Source organism: Macrobrachium rosenbergii, chromosome 5 (assembly GCF_040412425.1).
Source record: "Macrobrachium rosenbergii isolate ZJJX-2024 chromosome 5, ASM4041242v1, whole genome shotgun sequence".
Taxonomy (NCBI): domain Eukaryota; kingdom Metazoa; phylum Arthropoda; class Malacostraca; order Decapoda; family Palaemonidae; genus Macrobrachium; species Macrobrachium rosenbergii.
In genome coordinates this window covers 63,400,146-63,424,120 of record NC_089745.1, presented here as the reverse complement: position 1 = coordinate 63,424,120, position 23,975 = coordinate 63,400,146, and the positions used below count along the sequence as shown (strand labels likewise).

The window sequence follows — 23,975 nt, the reverse complement described above, 5'->3', positions numbered from 1 at the left end:
CACATGAATTTCGATTTTTAATCCTCTCTCTTCTCTAATTCATCGCTACATGACGTTAATTTCTCATGCCACCAATCTAGTGATATTTAACGAACACTAACACCTATGGATGTGAAGGTTCAAGGAACAATAATACCTGGAGACTTTAAGGTGTACATATTACTCATAACAAAGCTAACGGAAAACGGACATGTCTTCAATACCGTTATGAGTAAATGCTTGGGCATTGATACTCTTTCATCTAAAAGTCTCGTCCTCTTGGAAGAGGTAGCTTCAAATATCTCTCTTCTATTTCACATTTACCCGGGGATGAATTTCCTAACCTCGACCCACCCTGGTTGCAATCGTTTGTACTCATCTGATTTTAGGTACCTAACACAAACTAAGGTACCAAAAACAGGTTCTAATGGCATGTGCCCTTTCAGCTCCGCCCTTACTTAAGATTCGAGGTCGGGCACTCTTTCTAATGTAATGGAATGGAATGGAATATAGAATTTAGACCAAAGGCCAATCACTGGGACCTATGAGGTCATTCAGCGCTGAAAGGGAAAGAGTAGAAAGGGGTAACAGGAGGAAAACCTCGCAGTTGCACTGTAAAACAATTGTCAGGAGAGGGTGGACAGCAAGTACAGTAAAAGGAATGAAAGGGGTTGCAGCTAAAGGCCAAAGGGACGCTGCAAAGAGCCTTCAGTAATGCCTATAGTGCACCGCATGAGGTGGATTTCATACACACATGTATGTGTATGTGTATATATATGTAAAATATATAAATATATATATAGATAGATAGTCATAGAGCTGGAGGAAGGAATAAAAGAAGAAGTTGACCCTGAGGGGATGTGAAAACACGAATGCGCTACGTCAACTCGTTTTAATCCTTCTTCCAGCTCTATGACTAATTAAAAAACTTCAAGTTCAAGCGATAGCTCATCAATATATATATATATATATATATATATATATATATATATATATATATATATATATATATATATATATATATATATATATATATATATATATATATATCAGGGCGGTTTCTTAATGAATGCAAGGCATTGCACTGCATGCCTAGACATAGTTTTAACTTTTATAATAAAGGTAATTGAAATCATAGTATCATGAACATTAAATACTATATATTATACATATATAAATTACAATAATGCACAAAAACGTGTTTGTTCAGCGAGATACGAACTGGCGATTTAAAATGAGAGTCCCATGAAGCACGGCCACCTGAAGAGAAGTTCTGTTCGATAACTCAGAAATAGTGACCTACGTCATCAAGGTCTAGACCTTGTACGTCATCAGGATGGGGCTATCAATCACGGCCAGTCGGCCATCTCTAGCCAGTGTTACCAAATTAGATACGAAAGTATCATTTGGATACTTTTTTAGCTACTCCATACGTTTTTACGACGCTGACCATAATGCTACGAAATGGCAAAAAGTGGTAAAAAATGGATACTATTTTCATAATTTTAGGGGAAAATGGATACTTTTTTATCATACTTTATTTTTCCTTTTTGAGAATGCATCAATTTCCGAGACTTTCATTTTGAGTTTTGGTAGTACGGTCAACAGCTGTAAGTCAGAAAGGGAGTGGGGCATCTGTCTGAGACACTCTTACTATCTTCCAGAATTCAGCAAGTGTAATGTGTAATTAGGAAATTATTATTCACAGTGTCGTGCTGCAGTTCGATTATGTGTTTGTGTTATTGTATGTGAAGGTTAATAATGTCTCTTCTAAACTGGCTGCAAAAGGGAAAAGGCAAAGGTATGTACTGTACATGAATATGAGTATATACATTAAATGGAATGCCAGAGTGGGGAAACAAAAGTCCAACACGGCAGTGGTTTGTAAACATACATCATTATATCAGATTTGAGTTATCTAGAGTTATTAGCAGAAACAGCGGTTCATTTGCTGATTCTGGATATAAATATATATCTAGTGACCTCATATGACTTAGATAATGTAAATTTGCATGCCATAATGAGAATTGAAAAGGACGTATAATATTGAGAAGTGGTCTGACACCTAGCGCTTACTGAAATTTACTGTAAATGATAACATTCAGTTCTGGAGTATACGTGTCTGTGTGTGTGTGCATGCACAAACATACATTATTATCTTATACATAAATATGAATATCTAAGCCGGTAAGTCTGCATATGCATTATGCAGTAATAATATGCGTGTTTAAATGTATATGTAGGACACACACGCACATACATATATTCTGTGTATACACATATATATCACTAAATAGAATGGCTTTCTCATTGTTAACCAGCTTTTTTGTTATTGCTTCACATTTTCTTACTATTTTCTTCACTTCATTGTTTAGGTTACTGATACAGACGTTCAGGTAATGGGGTTCTTCCGTTTACTTCAGTAATTATACACCACCCCCGACGAAGACATAGCATCCCTGGACGTCGAAAGTTTATTCACTAATGTCCCGGTGGATGAAACAACACAAATCATAATGGACAAGATATACCGATCCGAAAAACCACCATTACTGATACCCGAAAAGATCCTCAAAGAGATGCTAGAAGCATGTACAAAGGGGTGAAATATATCGACAGAAGGACGGCGTAGCAATGGGTTCCCCCTTAGGGGTACTTTTGCAAACGCATACATGGCACACACGGAAGAGGTCACCTTTGAAGAACACCCAAAACATAGAATCTACGGGAGATATATTATGACATTTTCATCACAACAAAGGGCGACAATGACACAGATGAACTGGTAAATAAACTTCGAGCAAACAACATTAAACTTCACCGTAGAAAAGTGTTAGCGAAATGCTTCCCTTCTTGGACGTACTTGTGACACAAAGATAAGAAATACAATACCACCGTATACACTTGGACCACAGATGCTGGGAGGTGTTTAAATGCGAGAGGAGAATGCCCTGATACATATAAACTATCTGTAGTTAATGCATACATAAAGCGCGCCATAACACACTGTTCAACATGAAGGGCGACAAACGAGGAAATTAAGAGTTCAACAGCTGCTCACAAACAATGGCTACCCAGACAGTATGATCCAGCAAGTGATCCAAAAGAGACTACAGGAGTTCCATAACCCAGCCCAGAGGGACGACACACAAGAAAAAGACAAGAAAACAATAATATACCACCAGACATCATAAAACAAACACCACGAAGATGAAAAGAAAGCCATCCATGGTATACTGCGAAGAGGAACCATCCCCATAGCGCCATATAATAAGAGTCGGGAAAAAAGTTTTACCGCCTTGAAATCCGCTCGAAGCCAGACATGGCGGGCACGATTTTTACCCTCATAAATATCCTCTGCTCCAAAAATCCTGAGTCGATAATTGACTAATTGGCACTTTTTATATCCATCGCTCGTGCGTGGGTGGATTATTCTCTACTCATGCCTCAGTGCATTTCCATATCGTGTCAAGGTCGGATTTCGTAAATTTTGCGGTCGCCCGTATACCCCTAATTTTGCGAGTGTTGCACCTCATTGTGAGCCTCACCAACCCCCCAGGAATTTTGCCAGGTCCAAATATGTAGCATCATAATATAGTGAGTGATAATGTCACAAGGTCAGTCTACAGACAAAAGAAATAGCGGAACGGACGGTATAACAGCAAGAACGATCAGGCGCCTTGTCTCTAAGTTTAAGGCGGGAGGCAGCAAGGGCCTGCCAGAACACAAGAAGCCAACAGGACCTCACCACAAATTGAGTGATCGTTCTGCTACACTTCTGAAGCGTGCAGCAGAAGCTAACCCTGCACTCACAGCAAGGAAATTACGAGAAAGTAATACTGAAGCATTTGGGAAGGTTACTGTTCGAACTGTTCGTAATACCCTTAACAAGCGCTTAGGATTTCAGAACGTCCCTGCCGCAAAGAAGCCAAAGATTTTGAAAAGTCACGAAGGCCAGAGGGAACAGTTTTACAAGGATCATATTGAGTGGGGTCTGAAAGAATGGAAACAGGTATTGTTCACCGATGAGTCAACGTTCTTTGAGAGTGCTGGACACCCAAAGTGAGTGTGGCGTAGCCCTCAGATTAATAAATTCGACAAAAAACTCGTCAAGCAGGTAGAGAAATTCCCTCAAAAGGTAATGGTATGGGGTAGCATGGGCCATGGTGGGGTTGGTGATCGTGTTTTTTGAGTGTGGTGAATGTGTAAACCAGTACATTTATTACACCCCTTTGAACCTCCATTTGGAGTCTTCGTTTGAAAAAACAGGTTGCGACATTTTGCAGCAAGACGGGGCAAGGTGCCACACTACTCCCTTGCTTAAGGAATGGTTTAATGATTGTGGCATAGATTATCTTGAACAGTGGCCTGCTAATAGGCCAGATTTTTCGCCAATCGAAAATCTGTGGGCCATCATAAAGAGAAGACTTTCAAAACGAAGACGTCAGCACCGTGCCCAAGTTGACTGCTGCTATCAAGCGTCACTGGGAGTCCATTGAGCCTGAGGTGTGCCAAAACTTAATAGCCAGCATACCCAACAGACTTCGTTTGGCGAAGGAGAACAACAAAATATTAAATTGGCAAGTGTCCAAACTTAATTTCATGTTGATATTAACAAGAATTTACTGTAAGCCTAACCTCACGGCTTCATTAATAATGAAAAACAGTACAGCCCTGGCAACGGAAAAGGAGGTTCAATCTGATATAGCATACAAGTTTGTCTGTACTGACGAGCAATGTCCCCTCCCCCAGAATGCTATATCGGACACACAACCACTACACTGGAACGATGTAAGCAGGCCCACAAAAATCAAGGTGCTATTCATCAGCACTTTGTAGACAGACAGGGAATAAAATTACAACCGTTTATTGATAGCAGAGGCAGCCAGCCTCGCCATACAACGTCCCAGCCTTAACATCCAACGCGAGGCAGAAAGATCCTTCCTTGCCCTCATGTAGGAGACAGCCCTTCAACCACGTGGGACAAGCCTGCGAACACATGGATACGAACACACAATAAATATATAGAAATTGAACATATGTGTAATTAGTATATATTCATGTATAATCTGTACATTATTTTCATTGTACAACACTTAATTTTTGTCAGTATTTCACCACAATCTCTTGTAAATACTTAAACCAAGTCTTTAGATACCTGTACTACCTTTCCATCCTCATGACGGCACAAAACGCATGCGATTCCACCTAACCTCGTCTTGCATAATAAAGATTTCATTATTTCAGGACTTTTAAGTGCTTTTTCGGCAGTCTGCTTATCAGGCTGTCTTGTATCTTTGTTTTTCTTCACACCGTATGTCAGATATCGCCATGGCGACGCCGTCCAAGAGACCCCCCACTCCATGTACCTCCCAGGAAGAACTTCCTCCTGAAGGAGACAACGAAGGATTTACCACTGTCATGAAAAAATGAGGAGGACCAAATCCTTCTCCGGACTGACCAAAGCTGTCATCTCCTGTCCAAACAATGCACGTCCAGCAGTGCCAAACATATCCACTGTCACTGAGTTTCCAGTCCTACCAAAGTTCAGGGCAGTGACAGAACAAGGCCAGACATCTTATGCAGCTGTACTGGCACTCGAAAAAAGGTATCCTGGCGCAAATATAATAGCCAGACCAAACCTGAGAGGGGAGTTCACGATCACTCCCAAGGACCAGCAAGCAGTGGAGCGTCTCAGAAACGATCCCTTGTGTCTACTACTCGACCTAGCAGAAAAGATCATCAAAGGAATGATATGTAGAGTCCCCAAGTGCGTTTCAATGGAGCGCCTTCTCGAAGTGCCGTGCATCTTGAGTACCAAAAGGTGTATAGCAAAGTCAGGACTGGCAACCATGAAAGTAGATGCCATGTTCAAAGGAAAAGTGGCTCCTGAAATTAACCTTGGGGTCTTTGGCACATTCAAGACTGAGGAATTCATGCTAGAGCCAATGAGATGTTTCACATGCCTGAGATTCGGACATCACAAGAATGACTGATGCCAGAGATTCAGACATCACAAGAATGACTGCACCGCCCACGATGTCTGTGGAATGTGCAACGTAGGGCATGAAACACAAGTATGCCTACCAAAGTATAAGGCAAATGGCCACACTGTAGCTCGATGCCCTAACTTCAAACAACAGCATCATGCATGGTTTAACGGATGTCCTGCCAGATTGGATAGAATCTGGAAGATGAAGGGCATTCCCACTCCACCCGCATGACCTCCAACACAACAACAACCAACACCTCCTAGAAGACCTCCAACCAATCCTAGACAGGACCCAAGAACTTCCCTACCTCCCACAATACCAACTCCTCAACCTTCCTATCCCCAACCTCCTTTTACCCCCATGGAACATTCCCAAACCCAAACCATCTCATTACCACATTCCCACACCCCAACCTTCTTATACCCCTAAGAGCATTCCCATACCACACTCTCAACCTTCTGTTACCCCTGCGACCACTCCATCACCTCTCCCCTGCTCCACGTCCAGTTTTTCCTATTTTTCCAACTCTTCTCCTTCACAGCCACTCCCTACTCCACTTCCTTCCACTTCCTCCGGCAACTCCCAGTCCTCTACCCCCTCTACAGGCTCTTCAGATACCAAAGGGCACAACACTTCAAACCGTGAACAAGTAATCTTGCCCTACATATATGGCAATACGGAGAACTTTATAAAACTCCTAACTAACTTTGCTGAGGCGCTTCTCAAGAAAATGCCAGGCAGAGAACTCAACAGTAAATAGCTGAAAAACATCATCCTTGACTTCGTAAAACAAGGCAAGGGTATGGTTTCTTAATAAGGATGGTGAAAGTGTTGACCCCATGAATGACCAAAATGACAGTCAAGAGTCAAATGACAACTGAAAAGTCTTACAGTGGAATGTAAACAGTGTAAATACTAAATATGCAGTTACAAGCTCAGGTTTTGCCAGGAAAACATAACGTCGTTCTCCTACAAGAGACACTGTTAAGAGAGTCAATTTCTCTTTTAAAAGCTATACAGTGTACAGGACCTGTAACAGACACCAACAGGGGCCTAATTACATTAATTAAAGTAACCATTCCTTCAGAAAAAAAACAAAAAATATAGACTGCGGGCCAGAAACTGAAATACTGTGTCAAAATAACATTGGCAAATACCTCGTTAAACATCCACAATATTTATAAAGGACCTGACAAAGATCTTGAAGGAGAGAACCTTTTCAATGTGGCCTCCAGTGAAAGCACCATATTTGCTGGAGATTTCAATGCACACCACCCATTTCTCCACTCACCATGTGCAACAAATGCAGCTGGAAGACATCTGATATATCTACTGGAGGAATTCCCAGATGTGAAATTGTTAAATGACAAAATTGAAGCAACCTCCAGGAAGGACGTACATGGAATCTGCATCCAGTGCTTGCCAACGATCACTTTGCAGTTGAGATCAACTTGAAAGTAACACACCAGACAATACAGACTTGCCTTTCACAATGAGAGCGCTAGACACAGCCCTCAAAGGCAAAGACACTGCACCTGGAATGGACATGATCACATACAGCATGCTCAAGAACATGGGTGCACAAGCCAAGGAAGTGTACCTCTACACAGTCAATAAAACATATATAGAACGTGTCAGGCCCAGGCTGTGGAATCAGCAAAATACGCAGCCTATTCCTTAGTCAAAAGAACCAAACTTTACAGGCCCATCTCTCTCATCAGCTGCACAAAAAAAAAAAAACACCTGAGAGAGTGATCTTAAACATGCTCCTCTGGAAAACAGGCACCCTGCATCATCGCCTATACACCTACAGGGAGGGTGTAGGTGCACAAGAATGTATAGCACACGTCATGACCACAAACAACAGAACAGCTATTGTGGTATTCCTCGACTTAGAGGAGGCATATGAACTTGCCAGTGCCACCGCCATCCTCATGACCTTAGTAGATAAAAAAGCAAGAGGACACCTCTTAGCATGGACCAAAGAATACATTCAAAATAGAGAACCCAGAGTCATTTTCCAGGGAGCCACTTCTGAGCTCCTTAGACTAGAGAACGCACCTCCTCAAGGGGGAATTCTTAGCCCCATCCTCTTTAATAATTTGACGGATAAATTAGCTACAATCAACTTTCCCACGAGTCGAAATTTTCATCTATGCAGACGATGTCTGCATTGTGAGCACAGACAAAGATGAGGCTCACCAGAAAATGCAAAGGGTATTATTTCAAATAGAAAGGAAATGTGTGGAATTTGGTTTGAAAATCAACACTGCCAAAACCAAAGCAATTGCAATAAAACACAATCAGGAATTAAATGAGCTACTGCTCATGGAAGAAACCATTGAGTGGGTAGAAAACTTCTTAAACCTAGGAGTTAATATAAATAAACAATTGTCACCAAACAAGGAAACTGAAATACTCAAGGAGAAAACAAAATGTCGATACAATGCTCTCAGAAGAATCACATCCCTGAGGCAAGGCGCCATGTATCATACCTTAGCCATGTATCATACCCTAAAGACCTCCTACATTCAAACGGTAAGGTCTTAAGTTCAGTACGCAACCACCAGTACTCACAATCCTCCCAAGCAAGCAAAGAAAGACTCTGGAAGTAATACAGAAAAATGCTTTGAGGCTCATCACAGGAGCTCCAATGTGGACAAGATTACGCATTCTAAGAGCAGAAACAAGACTGCAATCGCTGGCACATCGAATAGATCAAAGGAATACAGCTATCCTGTTAAAGACAATTAAAAATGACAGGAATTGTCCACTGAGACGTGCAATGAACAGGTGCATTAACCTGCACGAAGAATTAGAACCACCCAAAACCTTTGCAACTCTGAGGAGGATTGGCATGCAGAAGGTTGCTGCTGCAACCAAGAGCGACACACCTTCTGAAGCATAAATAGAACCAGCATCTTGGGAACCGGAGCTCTTCAAAACAAACTTCACAACCACCCCCCCCCCCCCCGGCAAGCAAGACTGCTTGCACACCTCAGCAATTGCAGCAAGCCGCGCAAGATGCAATTGACAGAACAGCAGCACCCGACATATATTACACTGATGGTGGCCTCTTTCAAAGAAAGTTGGAGGCTTTCAATAATGCCTCCACCCTTCAGACGGAATTGATAGCCATTGCGAAAAGCCTTGGAAGATTTCAGCATAAAACAAGGTAATACAACGATTCACACCGACTCTAAAGGCGCCATCCAAGCTATAATAAATGAGAAAGAAAAGGAGAATATCAAACTCCTTACAAGCATCTGGGCAATTGCCTCTCTGCACTAAAACAGAGGCAGGCAGATCATACTAAACTGGATCCCGAGTCATGTTGGGATTCATGGAAATGAAGAAGTAGACGCCCTTGCAAAAAGTGGTCTGCAATGCAGCAACATAAGCATTAAACTGGGACCTTCACTAACCCAGTTAAAAAGCAGAGCAATAGCATACTGCCAGCAGCAAGAAGAAAGCAGTGTCAGGCAGGCCTTCTTCCAAGGCTCAAGAACTGCCAAATGGTATTTAGAAACCACCAATTTACAGCCACATAATTTAGCAAGAGAAACACCACGCAATAGCAGTTATTATTCACAGATTAAGATTAGGATATCTGTGTAACTGGCAAAGGATAGAGAATAATCCAAGTGCATTGCGAAATAGTCGTCGAAGAACCATTAGACCATTATTTACGAAAATACCCGGAAACGATGCAAGTAAGAGAAACTACGTCGATAACGATAGAACTGCCACAAAACTATCGAAGCACATGCTCGAAATTATTCAGTATTTCACTGTTTTTCTGAGTTCCCACCCGTCGCTGCCAAGGTGGGAAACAAGTCAACGACTCACTGTCTGTTACTTTGAACGATCGGGACTTCACAGGATCTGTCCACGAGAAACACCGCCAAAACTCTGGATCACCTGTGGAGGCTTTATCTCTAACAACCCTTTTGCTTTCAGGAACTCTTTCCCTTCTCACCCTAAGTAAAATCCCCTTCATTACCAGTTTTCATTCTCCTCCAACGCAATATTTTCCCCTGACACTCCTAACTCTTTCTCTCCCCGCTATTCCTCCTACTAAATATCACTCCTTTCCTCCATCGATCTCTTCTATCGCTGCTTATTTTCTTTAGAGTATGTGAAATGCGGCATGGTAACTCCCTAGGTTTTCGCTATTTTTCGTCTTTTTCTCCTACGATAAACACTTTTGTTTTCCTTACTGGCTATCTCTGACTCGCCAGTACTCGCTACTATCGTGCTTTCTCTCCTACTGACGGGTGCACTAGGGCTCAAAGGGGTTTGCAACCTCGCCGGTTAACCTTTCATTACACTCACACCATATCACTGGCATATCCATAGTTCATAATAAAGAGTTTCATATCCATATCCTTAACTCATCTACTCTTCAAAAAATGACTTACGGGCTGCTCTACGAGCAAGAGCCCGTGCTGGCTCAAGGCCAGCTAAATCTGAAACAACACTTCTTTTGTATTAGTACGCTTGATAACGTCAATACGTATAGGTTGACGAAACAGTTGTCGCGTGTTTAATTACTGAAGTCAATGGAAGAACCCCATTACTTGAACGTCTCTATCAGTAACCTAAACAATGAAGTGAAGAAAATAATAAGAAAATATGAAGCAATAACAAAAAGCTGGTTAACAATGAGAAAGCCATTTTATTTAGTGAATGCTGTATCCGTGAAAAATTGCGCCCTAAAAGTGAGTGTGTGTGTGTGTGTGATAGATATAGATATATATAGATATATATATATATATATATATATATATATATATATATATATATATATATATATATATATATATATATATATATATATATAGAGAGAGAGAGAGAGAGAGAGAGAGAGAGAGAGAGAGAGAGAGAGAGAGAGAGAGAGAGAGAGAGAGAGAGAGGTGCAACTTTAGGTATGCACATATTTATAGACATATATAACCTCTACATAAAAATACACATACACAAAAATATACATACACACACATGCTACCTATATTATTATTATATTATTATTATTATTATCATTATTATTATTATTATAACATCCACTTATAAATGTATGTAATATGCAAATATATATAAAGGATACACGCTCTTAAACATGTATCTGTGCATATGTAATGTGCTGTACTGTACATTCATATGCAATGATACACGCAGTGTGTTTATATATACACGTAAACATTTGTATATTAGTATGTGTACGTACGTGTGTGTATTTACATTTAATGCGAATTTATATGTATACAGGACTATATATGTCTATGATAGCTGTCATACACACATTTTAGTTCACAACTTGACCAGCCTATGGGGACAATGCAGCCAATGTACCTTTGCTTCGCAGGCTTAATCCCGTAGGGAGTCTTGGGCCCCGTGCATGAACAATATTTATTGGTCTACGGTGGTTCCATGTGTATGCGTATATATGCACACACGTATGTGTACGTACATAGGCATGTTTGTATATATAACAAGTGTATAATGTAATTAAATTATGTATAGTATTAATTTTTACAAGGTTTATATGCTGCACACACATTCACGGATAATCTATGCAATCCATGTGTGCGCGCGCTGTGTAGTATATATGTAGTGAGCCTAAAGAGCTTATCTCTTTATTATTTTGCGTTTATTCAGGTAGTAAAATGGATGGAACACAAAAGTCAGAAAGACCATCCAACATTCCTAAAACATCCTCAGAAAATACCGAGTCTGATCCGGATGACCCTGGAGAAGGTGCCTCTACTCAAGTTGAAGGTACTTCTACAACTAAGAGTATTGAATTATCCAGTCCTGCACCAAGAGTGAGAACCGGTTAGTCATTTTACCCATAGTCTTCTCTCAGTCTTCCAACAATTGAATGCATGCTTGTCTTTTGCCAATGGAACATTTTTTCTATTGGTTTGGATGAGAGTTAAAAGAAGTAAAGTGTAATATATATATATATATATATATATATATATATATATATATATATATATATATATATATATATATATATATATATATATATATATATATATATATATAAATTTTTTTTAATGCTGATAGCTATTGTCTGAAATATTTTAGGTATGGATGATGATCCTCTGCCTAGTACAAGCTGTGGTACGTACTAGTCACTCTGAAGTTTCTGGCACTATTAGAGGAGTAGTAGGTGGTCTTCTTAATCCCACTTCTAAACAAAAATTAGGTCGGTTAGGGATTCAAGCACTGTCATTTATAGTACATAGTGTTGAGTCCACTTATTTTTGGGACATGCCTTTAATATTTTTTGGGACATGCCTTTAATAATTCTATAGAAATGCCTTTATGAAATTTTTCTGTAGAATTTTAGATTGAACCCATAATTCTGATGAGCTCCATTGCGATTTACTTATTACATATAAAAAAATTACTTATTCTATAACACAGCAGTATTTTTGTTGATTTCACTGTAACCCTTTCTTTTCTTGTTTTTAGTTTAGGCCTAGTTGGCAAACATGGCCAAAAAGGAAAAAGTGGCTTCGGTAAACCTGGCAAGCGAAAACCAGAACGTATTGATACTGGTAAAGAAAAAACAACTATCCCTACTTCTCTGGATTGATTGATTAATTGAGTTATCTGGCGTCACAACTACCAGGGTCACCGACGCCGAATACTAAGTGTGATCTTTTCATTTTTATAGTATGTTATAAAAATTAAAATTAAAATTAAAATTCTGCTAAAAAGAACTACATATAAATTTTATTAAAAAGGAAAAACAAAAGAAAACTAGCTAAAATAAATAAATAAATATATAAAATTCTGCTAAAAAGAACTATTAATAGATTTGATCAGATAAACAATATAACTTTAGAAAAATATATATATATATATATATATATATATATATATATATATATACTAAGACAGCACAGCTGTCAAATATATTTGAGAAGACCAGCTTCTTTGATAAAAGAGATAACATTATTAATACACATACTTTCTCCCAACAGTTTTGCCATGTTATAATTACCACCTGCTTCACTGCTATTTGATAAAAAATGATTCCTAAGTTCCACCAGACTGGGACACTCAACCAGCAAATGCCTAACAGTCAGTGGAACCAAGCAATCGGAACCTCCAATGAAAATGTCAAGGAAATATGTACAAAGGTGGTCACAAATTCCAGAGCTTCATTGTTTTTCAAAGTATGATGAGGATAAGGAAGAATTGAAAGATAAAGCATACTGTGACATTTGCAGTAAATTTATTGAAGGAACAGTCTCATCTATATAGACATTTCAAAACTAATTGTCATGTGGCTCGAGCAAAATCTGTGGAATCAGCACCTTCTGGGCCACCTTTGTTTTCAAAGAAAAATTTGCCTGCTGGGGATATAGTTCAGATTAATGTTAATAAAATTTGTATGTGAGCACAACATTGCATTAAATGCTGTAGATCACTTAATACAACTTTTGAAAAGAGGAGCTCCTGATTCACAAATAATAAAGAATATAAAGTTAGGTAGGCAGACATCAAGGGATCTGGTGGTGAAGTGTATTGGTAATGAGAGTTTGAAAGAATTAGTATAATTTTTAAAGGTCCACAAATATTCACTAATGCTTGATGAAAGCACAAATATATCAACAACTAAACAGCTGGCACTTGTTGTAAGAGTAGTCAACACTGAGAAAGCTGTTGTTGAAGATATGTTTCTACAATTATTATATGTAGAAGATGCGAGTGCTGAAGGTTTGTTTCAATTGCTGTGTACTTTTTTGGAGACAAATGGTATTCCTTATGAGAATATGATTGGCTAGGCTATGCAGCCCCAGTTTTCCAATGACCTCGGTTAGGATCACTGCGCAAAATTTTTCCCTTGAAAAGGACTTTAATATCGGGCATTATCGGCATTACTTAAGACAAAATGCTAAATAAGTGTTGTGTGCCTCGTTGTAGAGGTAATTATAATAAACACAGTAAAGTTTGTGTTTTTTCCTTTCCTAAGGACGAAACCCTTAGAAGGAAGTGGGTACTAGCGGTGAAGAGAGGAGGAGGATATACACAAACAAACAACAGCGGGGTAATTGATTGATTAATTGAGAGTTATCTGGCGTCACAACTACCAGGGTCACCGACGCCGAATACTAAGTGTGATCTTTTCATTTTTATAGTATGTTATAAAAATTAAAATTAAAATTAAAATTCTGCTAAAAAGAACTACATATAAATTTTATTAAAAAGGAAAAACAAAAAGAAAACTAGCTAAAATTAAATAAATATATAAAATTCTGCTAAAAAGAACTATTAATAGATTTGATCAGATAAACAATATAACTTTAGAAAAAAATATATATATATATATACTAAGACAGCACAGCTGTCAAATATATTTGAGAAGACCAGCTTTTTGATAAAAGAGATAACATTATTAATACACATACTTTCTCCCAACAGTTTTGCCATGTTATAATTACCACCTGCTTCACTGCTATTTGATAAAAATGATTCCTAAGTTCCACCAGACTGGGACACTCAACCAGCAAATGCCTAACAGTCAGTGGAACCAAGCAATCGTCACAGAAGGGCTCATTCTCCCCATTCATCATAAAGCCGTGAGTTAAACGTGTATGGCCAATACGTAATCTACACAATACAACCTCCCACTTCCTTGGCATTAGGTCATATTTCCAAGGGTGTGTCTGACTAGTGATTTCTTTCATTTTATTGGGGCCTACTCTGTCCCACTGAAGTGCCCATAATTGCTGGATGGATTTCCATATAATATGGAATGCATCACGATATGGAACAGGACATTTTCTGGGTATCGGAATTTGTGCTGCTGATTTGGCTAGCTCGTCTGCCTTTTCATTTCCTGATATGTTCACATGGGCAGGGACCCAACAAAAAGAAACAATGCTTCCTCTACAATGGTGCAAGAAGATCCACTGCAAGATCTTCAACACTAAGGGATGATCAGTATTGAAGACTTCCAGGGACTCTAAGGCACTTTTAGAGTCACAAAATATTGTGTAGCCAGACACTGGGAGTATTGCAATATGTTCCAAGGCTACTAAGATGCCATACAGCTCAGCTGTAAAGTTTGAAAACAACTGAAGGAAGCGCACCTCTTCGGTTAAAAGATTCACTAAAAACTCCATAACCAACGCCAGCATTGGATTTGGAACCATCAGTAAATATAAATCTTGTATTCATATGCTCTGAAGCATGCTCTAAAAAATATTGCCCTCATTTCCTCATCAGATTTATCCTCTTTGCTCCACTGAAGTACCTGCAGAATTTCACAGCAGGTACCTTCCAGACAGGAGTAATGGGATACAGTGAGTGATCATTTGTTCACGTGCATAGATTTACATATACTGTATATGTGTATATATATACAGTATAATGTGTGTATGTGTGTGTATTACATATAGCTATCAAGGGGGCATCCACGAAAGGGCAGCACGTACATAAAAACAACAGTTTATTTTGCCGACGGCGTTTCGCTATATCTCATTGGATCTTCAAGGCTGTAATTTTTACAAAAATATACCTTAAAATCTTAATAAAAAAACGAATAAAATAATTTAAAAATCACTATAAAGACGGACATGACCTACCTAAACTGAGTTACAAGAGAAACTAAAACATCTAAAAAAGAGAGTCCATCATGATTAAAACTACTATCCCCTCGTTAAACACCCAGACAGCCTCCACACAGCTATTCATAACACAGAGCTTTTCATAACATAACAAGCTGTTTGTTTATATTTTGGTCTGTACCTCAACTTTTACTTACCCTCTTTCTTTTTTAAATGTTTTAGTTTCTCTTGTAACTCAGTTTAGGTAGGTCATGTCCGTCCTTGTAGTGATTTTTAATTTATTTTATTTCGTTCTTTTTATAAGATTTTAAGTTATATTTTTGTAAAAATTACAGCCTTGAAGATGCAGTGAGATATTGCGAAACGCCGTCGGCAAAATAAACTGTTGTTTTATATACGTGCTGCCTTTTCCTGGATGCCCCTTGATAGCTACTATGAAGCTTACAGCTATATGACCTGTTTATATACTTATATATATGTGTATATATATATATATATATATATATATATATATATATATATATATATATATATTATATATATATATATATATTTATATATATATATATATATATATATATATATATATATATATATATATATATTATATATATATATATATATATATATATATATATATATATATATATATATTATATATATATATATATATATATTATATATTATATATATATATATATATATATATATATATATATATATATATATATATATATATATATATATATATATATATATATATATATATATATATATATATATATATATATATATATATATATATATATATACACGAGGGTAAGTCAAAAGTTCCAGGAAAATTTGTTGAATGATGTATTTACACAGGATTGATTGATTAATTGAGAGTTATCTGGCGTCACAACTACCAGGGTCACCGACGCCGAATACTAAGTGTGATCTTTTCATTTTTATAGTATGTTATAAAAATTAAAATTAAAATTAAAATTCTGCTAAAAAGAACTACATATAAATTTTATTAAAAAGGAAAAACAAAAGAAAACTAGCTAAAATAAATAAATAAATATATAAAATTCTGCTAAAAGAACTATTAATAGATTTGATCAGATAAACAATATAACTTTAGAAAAAAATATATATATATATACTAAGACAGCACAGCTGTCAAATATATTTGAGAAGACCAGCTTCTTTGATAAAAGAGATAACATTATTAATACACATACTTTCTCCCAACAGTTTTGCCATGTTATAATTACCACCTGCTTCACTGCTATTTGATAAAAAATGATTCCTAAGTTCCACCAGACTGGGACACTCAACCAGCAAATGCCTAACAGTCAGTGGAACCAAGCAATCGTCACAGAAGGGCTCATTCTCCCCATTCATCATAAAGCCGTGAGTTAAACGTGTATGGCCAATACGTAATCTACACAATACAACCTCCCACTTCCTTGGCATTAGGTCATATTTCCAAGGGTGTGTCTGACTAGTGATTTCTTTCATTTTATTGGGGCCTACTCTGTCCCACTGAAGTGCCCATAATTGCTGGATGGATTTCATATAATATGGAATGCATCACGATATGGAACAGGACATTTTCTGGGTATCGGAATTTGTGCTGCTGATTTGGCTAGCTCGTCTGCCTTTTCATTTCTGATATGTTCACATGGGCAGGAACCCAACAAAAGAAACAATGCTTCCTCTACAATGGTGCAAGAAGATCCACTGCAAGATCTTCAACACTAAGGGATGATCAGTATTGAAGACTTCCAGGACTCTAAGGCACTTTTAGAGTCACAAAATATTGTGTAGCCAGACACTGGGAGTATTGCAATATGTTCCAAGGCTACTAAGATGCCATACAGCTCAGCTGTAAAGTTTGAAGCAACTGAAGGAAGCGCACCTCTTCGGTTAAAAGATTCACTAAAAACTCCATAACCAACGCCAGCATTGGATTTGGAACCATCGGTAAATATAAATCTTGTATTCATATGCTCTGAAGCATGCTCTAAAAATATTGCCCTCATTTCCTCATCAGATTTATCCCTCTTTGCTCCACTGAAGTACCTGCAGAATTTCACAGCAGGTACCTTCCAGACAGGAGTAATGGGATACACACAAGGAAGTATGGGGATTTTTCCAATATTTGTATCCTCTAAAATCTTTTTAATTCTATAGCTAAAAGGAGTAGGATACCTTGGATGATTTTCATAAAAATTGTTAAAAATATTTCTGTTTGCCACAGCAAAAGCCAGAGATTTGGGAAGTCTTTGCACTCTAAACCAGTATCGAAGCAATGATGACTGACGATAGAGTTCAAGGGCATTTCTCCTGCATCGACTAGCAAACTAGATATTGGTGATGAACGAAAAGCTCCTGTGGCTATACGAATACCTGAATGATGAACAGAATCTAAAATTTTTAAGTTAGATGAAGAGGCTGAAGAATATACTTCACAACCGTACGACAGCTTTGATAAAATTAAGGTTTTATGAAGCTTTAGTATAAGATTTCTACTAGCTCCCCAACTGGTGTGAGACAGCACCTTCAAGATGTGTAGAGCTTCTAGGCACTTTGCTTTGATATGTTTGATATGGGGACCCAAGTCATTCTGTTGTCAAAAACTAGGCCTAAGAAGCGCGTTTGTTCTACATGGGATTCTATGGCCATACAAATAGAGGTCTGATCAGGATGTACTCCCCTAATCCGGCAGAAGTGGACAGCAGTAGTCTTACTTACAGAGATTTTAAAACCCTGTTTCTCAGCCCAACTTGTTATTTTATTTATCGTTAATTGTAACTTTCTTTCGGCTACAGTCATCCGGGTGGCAGCAAAAGATATTGACAGGTCATCCACAAATAACGTCTTTAAGACCTCTTTTGGAATAACAGATGTAACACTGTTTATGGCCAGAGCAAAAAAGTGTTACACTGAGAACACTGCCCTGGGGAACACCTTCTTCTTGGCACCTTTTCTGATAAAGTACTGCCAACTTTAACTTTAAAATACCTACGATGTAAAATGATCTGACAAATAAAGGTAATTTTCCTCATGTAGACCACTATTATGCATTGTCTTGAGAATTCCATGTCTCCAAGCAGTGTCATATGCCTTTTCTATATCAAAAACACTGTCACGTGGTGTTGTTTGGAGGCAAATGCTTCACAGACAGAGGTTTCAAGTTGCAGTAAGATATCCAGTGTGGAGTGCATTTTTCGAAAGCCACACTGAGAAGGTGTTAAGATACTGTTGTGCTCTAAATAACACATCAGCCTTACATTTACCATTTTTTCCATTAATTTACACAAACAGCAAGTTAACGCAATGGGGCGGTAACTTGCTGCATAGAGAGGATCTTTTCCAGGCTTAAGAAATAGTAACATGGTTGCCAATTCCCATATGCTAGGTAGCTGCTTTCATCCCATATTCTATTGATAATGCTGATTATAAAAGTTTTGTGTTCCTTGAAATGTGTTTAAACATTTTATAAGGAATCTCATCAGGGCCAGGGGCAGTGTTCTTGCTCCTGGCTAAAGTAGAGTCAAATTCCCTTTCAGAAAAAGGCATATTGTAAGATTCACTTTTGTTTGATGAAAAATCAAGTACCTGTTGTTCTTCCATCATTCTGAAATGATGTCCTGGGGAACTATCTGATTTTTCAGAGACTCAGCAAAGTGTTCAGAAAATATATTACTAACTTCTGTGGCATCAGTGACATGATTATTATTTACTTTAAGGACTGGAGGAGGATTGGTGTAAATTTACCCTGAATTTTTCTTATTTTCTTCCAAATGCTGCTGACTGGTGTTCTGCTGTTAATAGAGGATACATATCCTGCCCATGATTGTCTTCTGGCAGCTTTCATAGCTTTTTTTCGAAATCGTGCCCTACACTGTTTATAAGTGATGACATTATCCACAGTGCGATGTCTACGGCACCTGGTCAATGATGACCTTGTAGCTCGATGCAGCAGCCTTAATTCTTCTGACCACCATGGAACTGGCCGTCTCCTGAAAAGTCCTTTAGTTCGATGAATTGAATGTAAGCCAGCAGTATGGAAAGTTCCATTGAGGAGATCGATGGCATCATCTACACTTGGGAAATCTTTGGCATCCCCTTCCAGCTCGCTCAAATCTTCGAATTTTTTCCAATTTGCTTTCTAAGCACCATCGTGGTGATCTTGGGATAGGTGGATCATCATTGGTGCTGATTATAATTGGAGAATGGTCACTGGTATGCCAGTCATCACTTGTTCTCCAACTAAAATCAACACTGCAATTAGAGCTACAAATTGAAAGGTCAATGCAGGAGACAGTACCAGTCTGAATGTGATAATGGGTAGGTTCTCCAGTATTAAGAAGACCTATATCTTCATTTTCTACGATAGATGCCATCATATTCCCTTTTTGGTTTGATGTTACATCTCCCCACAATGGATGTCTGCTGTTGAAGTCACCAAGAAGAAGAAATGGCTCTGGTAGCTGCCACATTAAGGATATTAAGTCCTCTCGGGAGACATGACTATTGGGTGGAATGTAAAGGGAACATATGGTATACTGCCTTCTTAAATTAATCCATACAGCCACAGCTTGAAGTGGAGTGTTTAGTTTTACTTTGTAGTGTGGAGTATCTCGACGGATGTAGATGAGGGATCCACCGTGATTTCCCACTTCCAAATCAAATTCAGTTCTGAAGTGAACATATTCCCTAGGACAAGGGGTATATTCACTAGCATGGTCTCTTGCAAACATACCCCAACAGGAGAATGCTCATAGAGCAAAAGCTTCACTTCCTCATACTTTGCTCGAGTCCTGACAGTTCCACTGAATTATAGAAGTGAATTTATTTCTGTCTGGGACCATCAGTATGGTTCCTTTTACAAGATTGGGAGGGTTCTTTTTTTCTATTTGGGAGGACAATTTAATGGGCAGTTTTGTTGGCTTCTTGGGGGAATAACCACCTTGAAAGAGCCAACATCCTTTCCTTCAGTGTCTTTGACACTGAGCAGTTTTTTTTCTTTTCTCTCTGTCTCAATCGGGACAGAGAGAGCAGAGGTGTTCTCTAAAGAGACCTCCTCAACTGTCTTTTCTATTGCTGGCAGTAGCCAGCTCTGCCTTTAAAGAGGCAGAAGCACCAGCAAGGACTGGCGCTGGGGACCAGCATCTGCTGGTTTGTCCTCCAAAGAGGAGTTGGCACCAACAGAAGCTGGCACCGGGCCAGCGAGTGCTGGCCTCGCCTCCAAAGAGGCAGATGGTGGAGGGTGTGTCTCAACTGACACTTCAATTTTTCTTAGCTCTAAGTTGACGACTTCCTTGTTGGTTCTACTGAACCTTGTCTTCGCATTACCATCGTCAATAGATTCTGATGAATCTGTTAGGCGTCTTTTCAGCGATTCTTTTTGACTCTACCTTTGTGCTTCTTATTACTTTATTTGTCTCTTTCTGTTGGTTTCTAGGTTTTGCTACTACTGAGGCAAAACTTAGACCAGGTCTTACAATCTTAGCTTTTGCTCTCTCTGCTTCCTTAAAAGTTATCCTTTCCATCACTCTTAATGCCTGAATTTCTTTTCAAATAAATATATATCACACTGTTGAGATGATGATGCATGTCCCTCACCACAGTGAACACATTTAGGTTCCCTTGTGCACATACCATGCTCATCATCTCCACAGTTGACACAAACCGCAGGATTTTCTTGTATTTTCGACCGGCACGTCTGAAGGGTGTGTCCAAAACGTTGGCAGTGGAAACATCTTCTGGGCCTCGGGATGTACTGTTTTATTTTGTATCTATGCCAGGCTGCAGAGACATACTCTGGGAGTCTTAACATATTGAATGTCAATATCAAAGTAGGTTGAGGTATCCGATCTCTATCCACCTTCTTTGTGATCCTGTTCACCTTAATTACACCCTGATCTTTCAATTCATTTGAAAGTTTCTCCTCAGAGAAACCCATTAGCTGAGGGGCATAAATCAAACCCTTGCTGCAGTTCAAGCTGGAGTGGGGAGTGCACTCCACCATTACTCCCGCAAGGGCCGACAAACTCATCAGCTTCATGCTTTCCTCTGGGGAGATACTCTCTACCAGGAGCATATTACTGTTCTGAGGGGATATTTTCGGTTGTCTGCCACAACATTTTACAATTTCTGTTTACCTCAAAATATCAATATTGTCACCATTGAGCTTCAAATTTAAATATTTTTCGTATGAGTTGGGTACAAAGACCCCAGGAACTATTTCATACTTCTTGCTTTTCTTTATTGCAAATGGTTCCAGAGTGACAATACTGGAACCAGATGCTTTTGTTGGGGATTCCTGGCTGTATTCCTTCTTGCCTGGCATTGGGTCGTCAACCGTGTCAGATTGTCACTTGGCCCAGGGTACTAATTTCAACATGGGGACCTTCCATGAAAAAAAAAAAAAAAAAAAAAAAAAAAAAAAACACTGCTGGTGAACACTGAAGAGGCACCATTGACTTTTCATGGGGCCCTATTTTCAGCTAACGACACCAGTAGGAACTGACTCCCAGATGTCCACCCCTTACCCTACCCAAAGGATAGCACCAACATACCAGAGAGGCACAAGTGTAAGCTAACCCGCTTGTTGGGACCGAGACTATTACTAGAATACAATCATCCCCACTCTGACTATGTTGGTGGGCATACCGGAAAATATGCCAGGAGTCCTACCCTAATAACAGCCCACCCCTGGAATCCACGGGCTGATCTCAGGGATAGTTCCGCCTTCAGGTGTCAATATGACATCATACTAACACCCCTTCTGGTCCAAACATCATCGGATTGGGTGGCGCTCCCAATCACAGTTCCCACATTTAGCTTCAACATGAACCCCAATCCAAGGTATGATGCCCTTTCCTTTCACACAGACAGAAATTTAATGAAGGTGGAAATATCCACACTATGTAAACCAAAGAGTTAGAAAATATACATATATATACAGTACATATATATACACATATATACATATACATACACATATACACATACATAATTTTGAGATGAGAGCTAACATCAAGTTCCTGACCAAGCTTGATTGGAAACCAGGAAAAATTATTGAAGCTTTGCAACAAGTTTATGGAGATTCTTCTCCATCTAAATAAGTTGTTTATGATTGGATAAAGCGATTTAAGGATGGTCGGGAGGACCTCAAAGACAACCCAAGAGAGGAAGACCATCGACTGCAAAAAATGAAAGAATTGTGGCTTTGGTGCAGAATCTAGTGGATGAAGATCGTCGGATTACTATCGATATGATAGCTAATGAAACTGGGATCTCCCATGGTTCTGCATTTTCAATTTTAAATGAAAATCTTGGTTTGAGTAAACTTTCAGCACGTTGGGTCCCAAAAGCGTTGCGCAAAGACCACTGCATCAAAGAGCTGAACTTTCTCTTGCAGTTTTAACGAAGATTGAATCAAATGAATCAGAGTTTTTGACCGGATTGTTACTGGAGATGAAACTTGGATCCATCAATATGACCCAGAAAGTAAAATTCAATCAAAGCAATGGTTACCAAGAGGTTCAGCTGCACCAGTGAAGTTCAAAGTGGCGAGATCTGCCCAGAAGGTTATGGCAACAGTGTTTTGGGACTCCAAAGGAGTGATTTTGATTGATTTCCTTGAAGGACAAAAACAATCACCGGGAACTACTACAAAGGTGTTTTGCAAAAACTGAAGACTGCATTGGCTAAAAACGTCGAGAAAAGTTGCACCGCAGAATTTTGTTCCATCATGATAACGCTCCAGCACATTCATCAAGGGGTTGCAAGAGAAGTCCTACGGAAATTTAGGTGGGAAACTCTTCCACATCCTCCTTATAGTCCTGATCTTGCTCCTTCAGATTTTTTCTGTTCCCAAAACTCAAGGAACACTTAAGAGGAGTCCGGTTTGAATCTTTGGATGCTGCTAAACATGCAGTTTCAACATGGTTTAATAGAAAGGCCCCAAATTTCTACAAAGAAGGGTTGCAGAGGTGGAAACAGCGCCTTGAAAAGTGTATAGAGTTAGATGGTAGATATGTAGAAAAATGATGTTTGAATTTCCTTAAATAAAGAGTATATTGAATTTTTCCTGGAACTTTTGACTTACCCTCATATATATTATATATATATATTATATATATATATATATTATATATATATATTATATATATATATATATATATTATATATATATATTATATATATATATATATATTATATATATATATTATATATATATATTATATATATATATATATATATATTATATATATATATTATATATATATATATATATATATATATATATATATGTATGTATGTATGTATGTATAAATACATATATACAAGTCTTCTGCCTGCCTATAATTGAATGAATAAAAAGTAGCTTTTAGTTTTCATATGAGTTATA

The 23,975-nt window shown here is 38.4% G+C and overlaps 1 protein-coding gene across 1 annotated transcript; it reads left to right on the top strand.

Moving 5' to 3' along the window:
- The first annotated feature begins 3,586 nt into the window (after nt 1-3,586).
- Nucleotides 3,587-4,045, top strand: LOC136838946 (uncharacterized). Its single transcript, XM_067104641.1, has one exon. It carries the CDS (start codon nt 3,587-3,589, stop codon nt 4,043-4,045), a length of 459 nt encoding a protein of 152 aa, XP_066960742.1.
- Nucleotides 4,046-23,975: the final 19,930 nt, after the last annotated feature.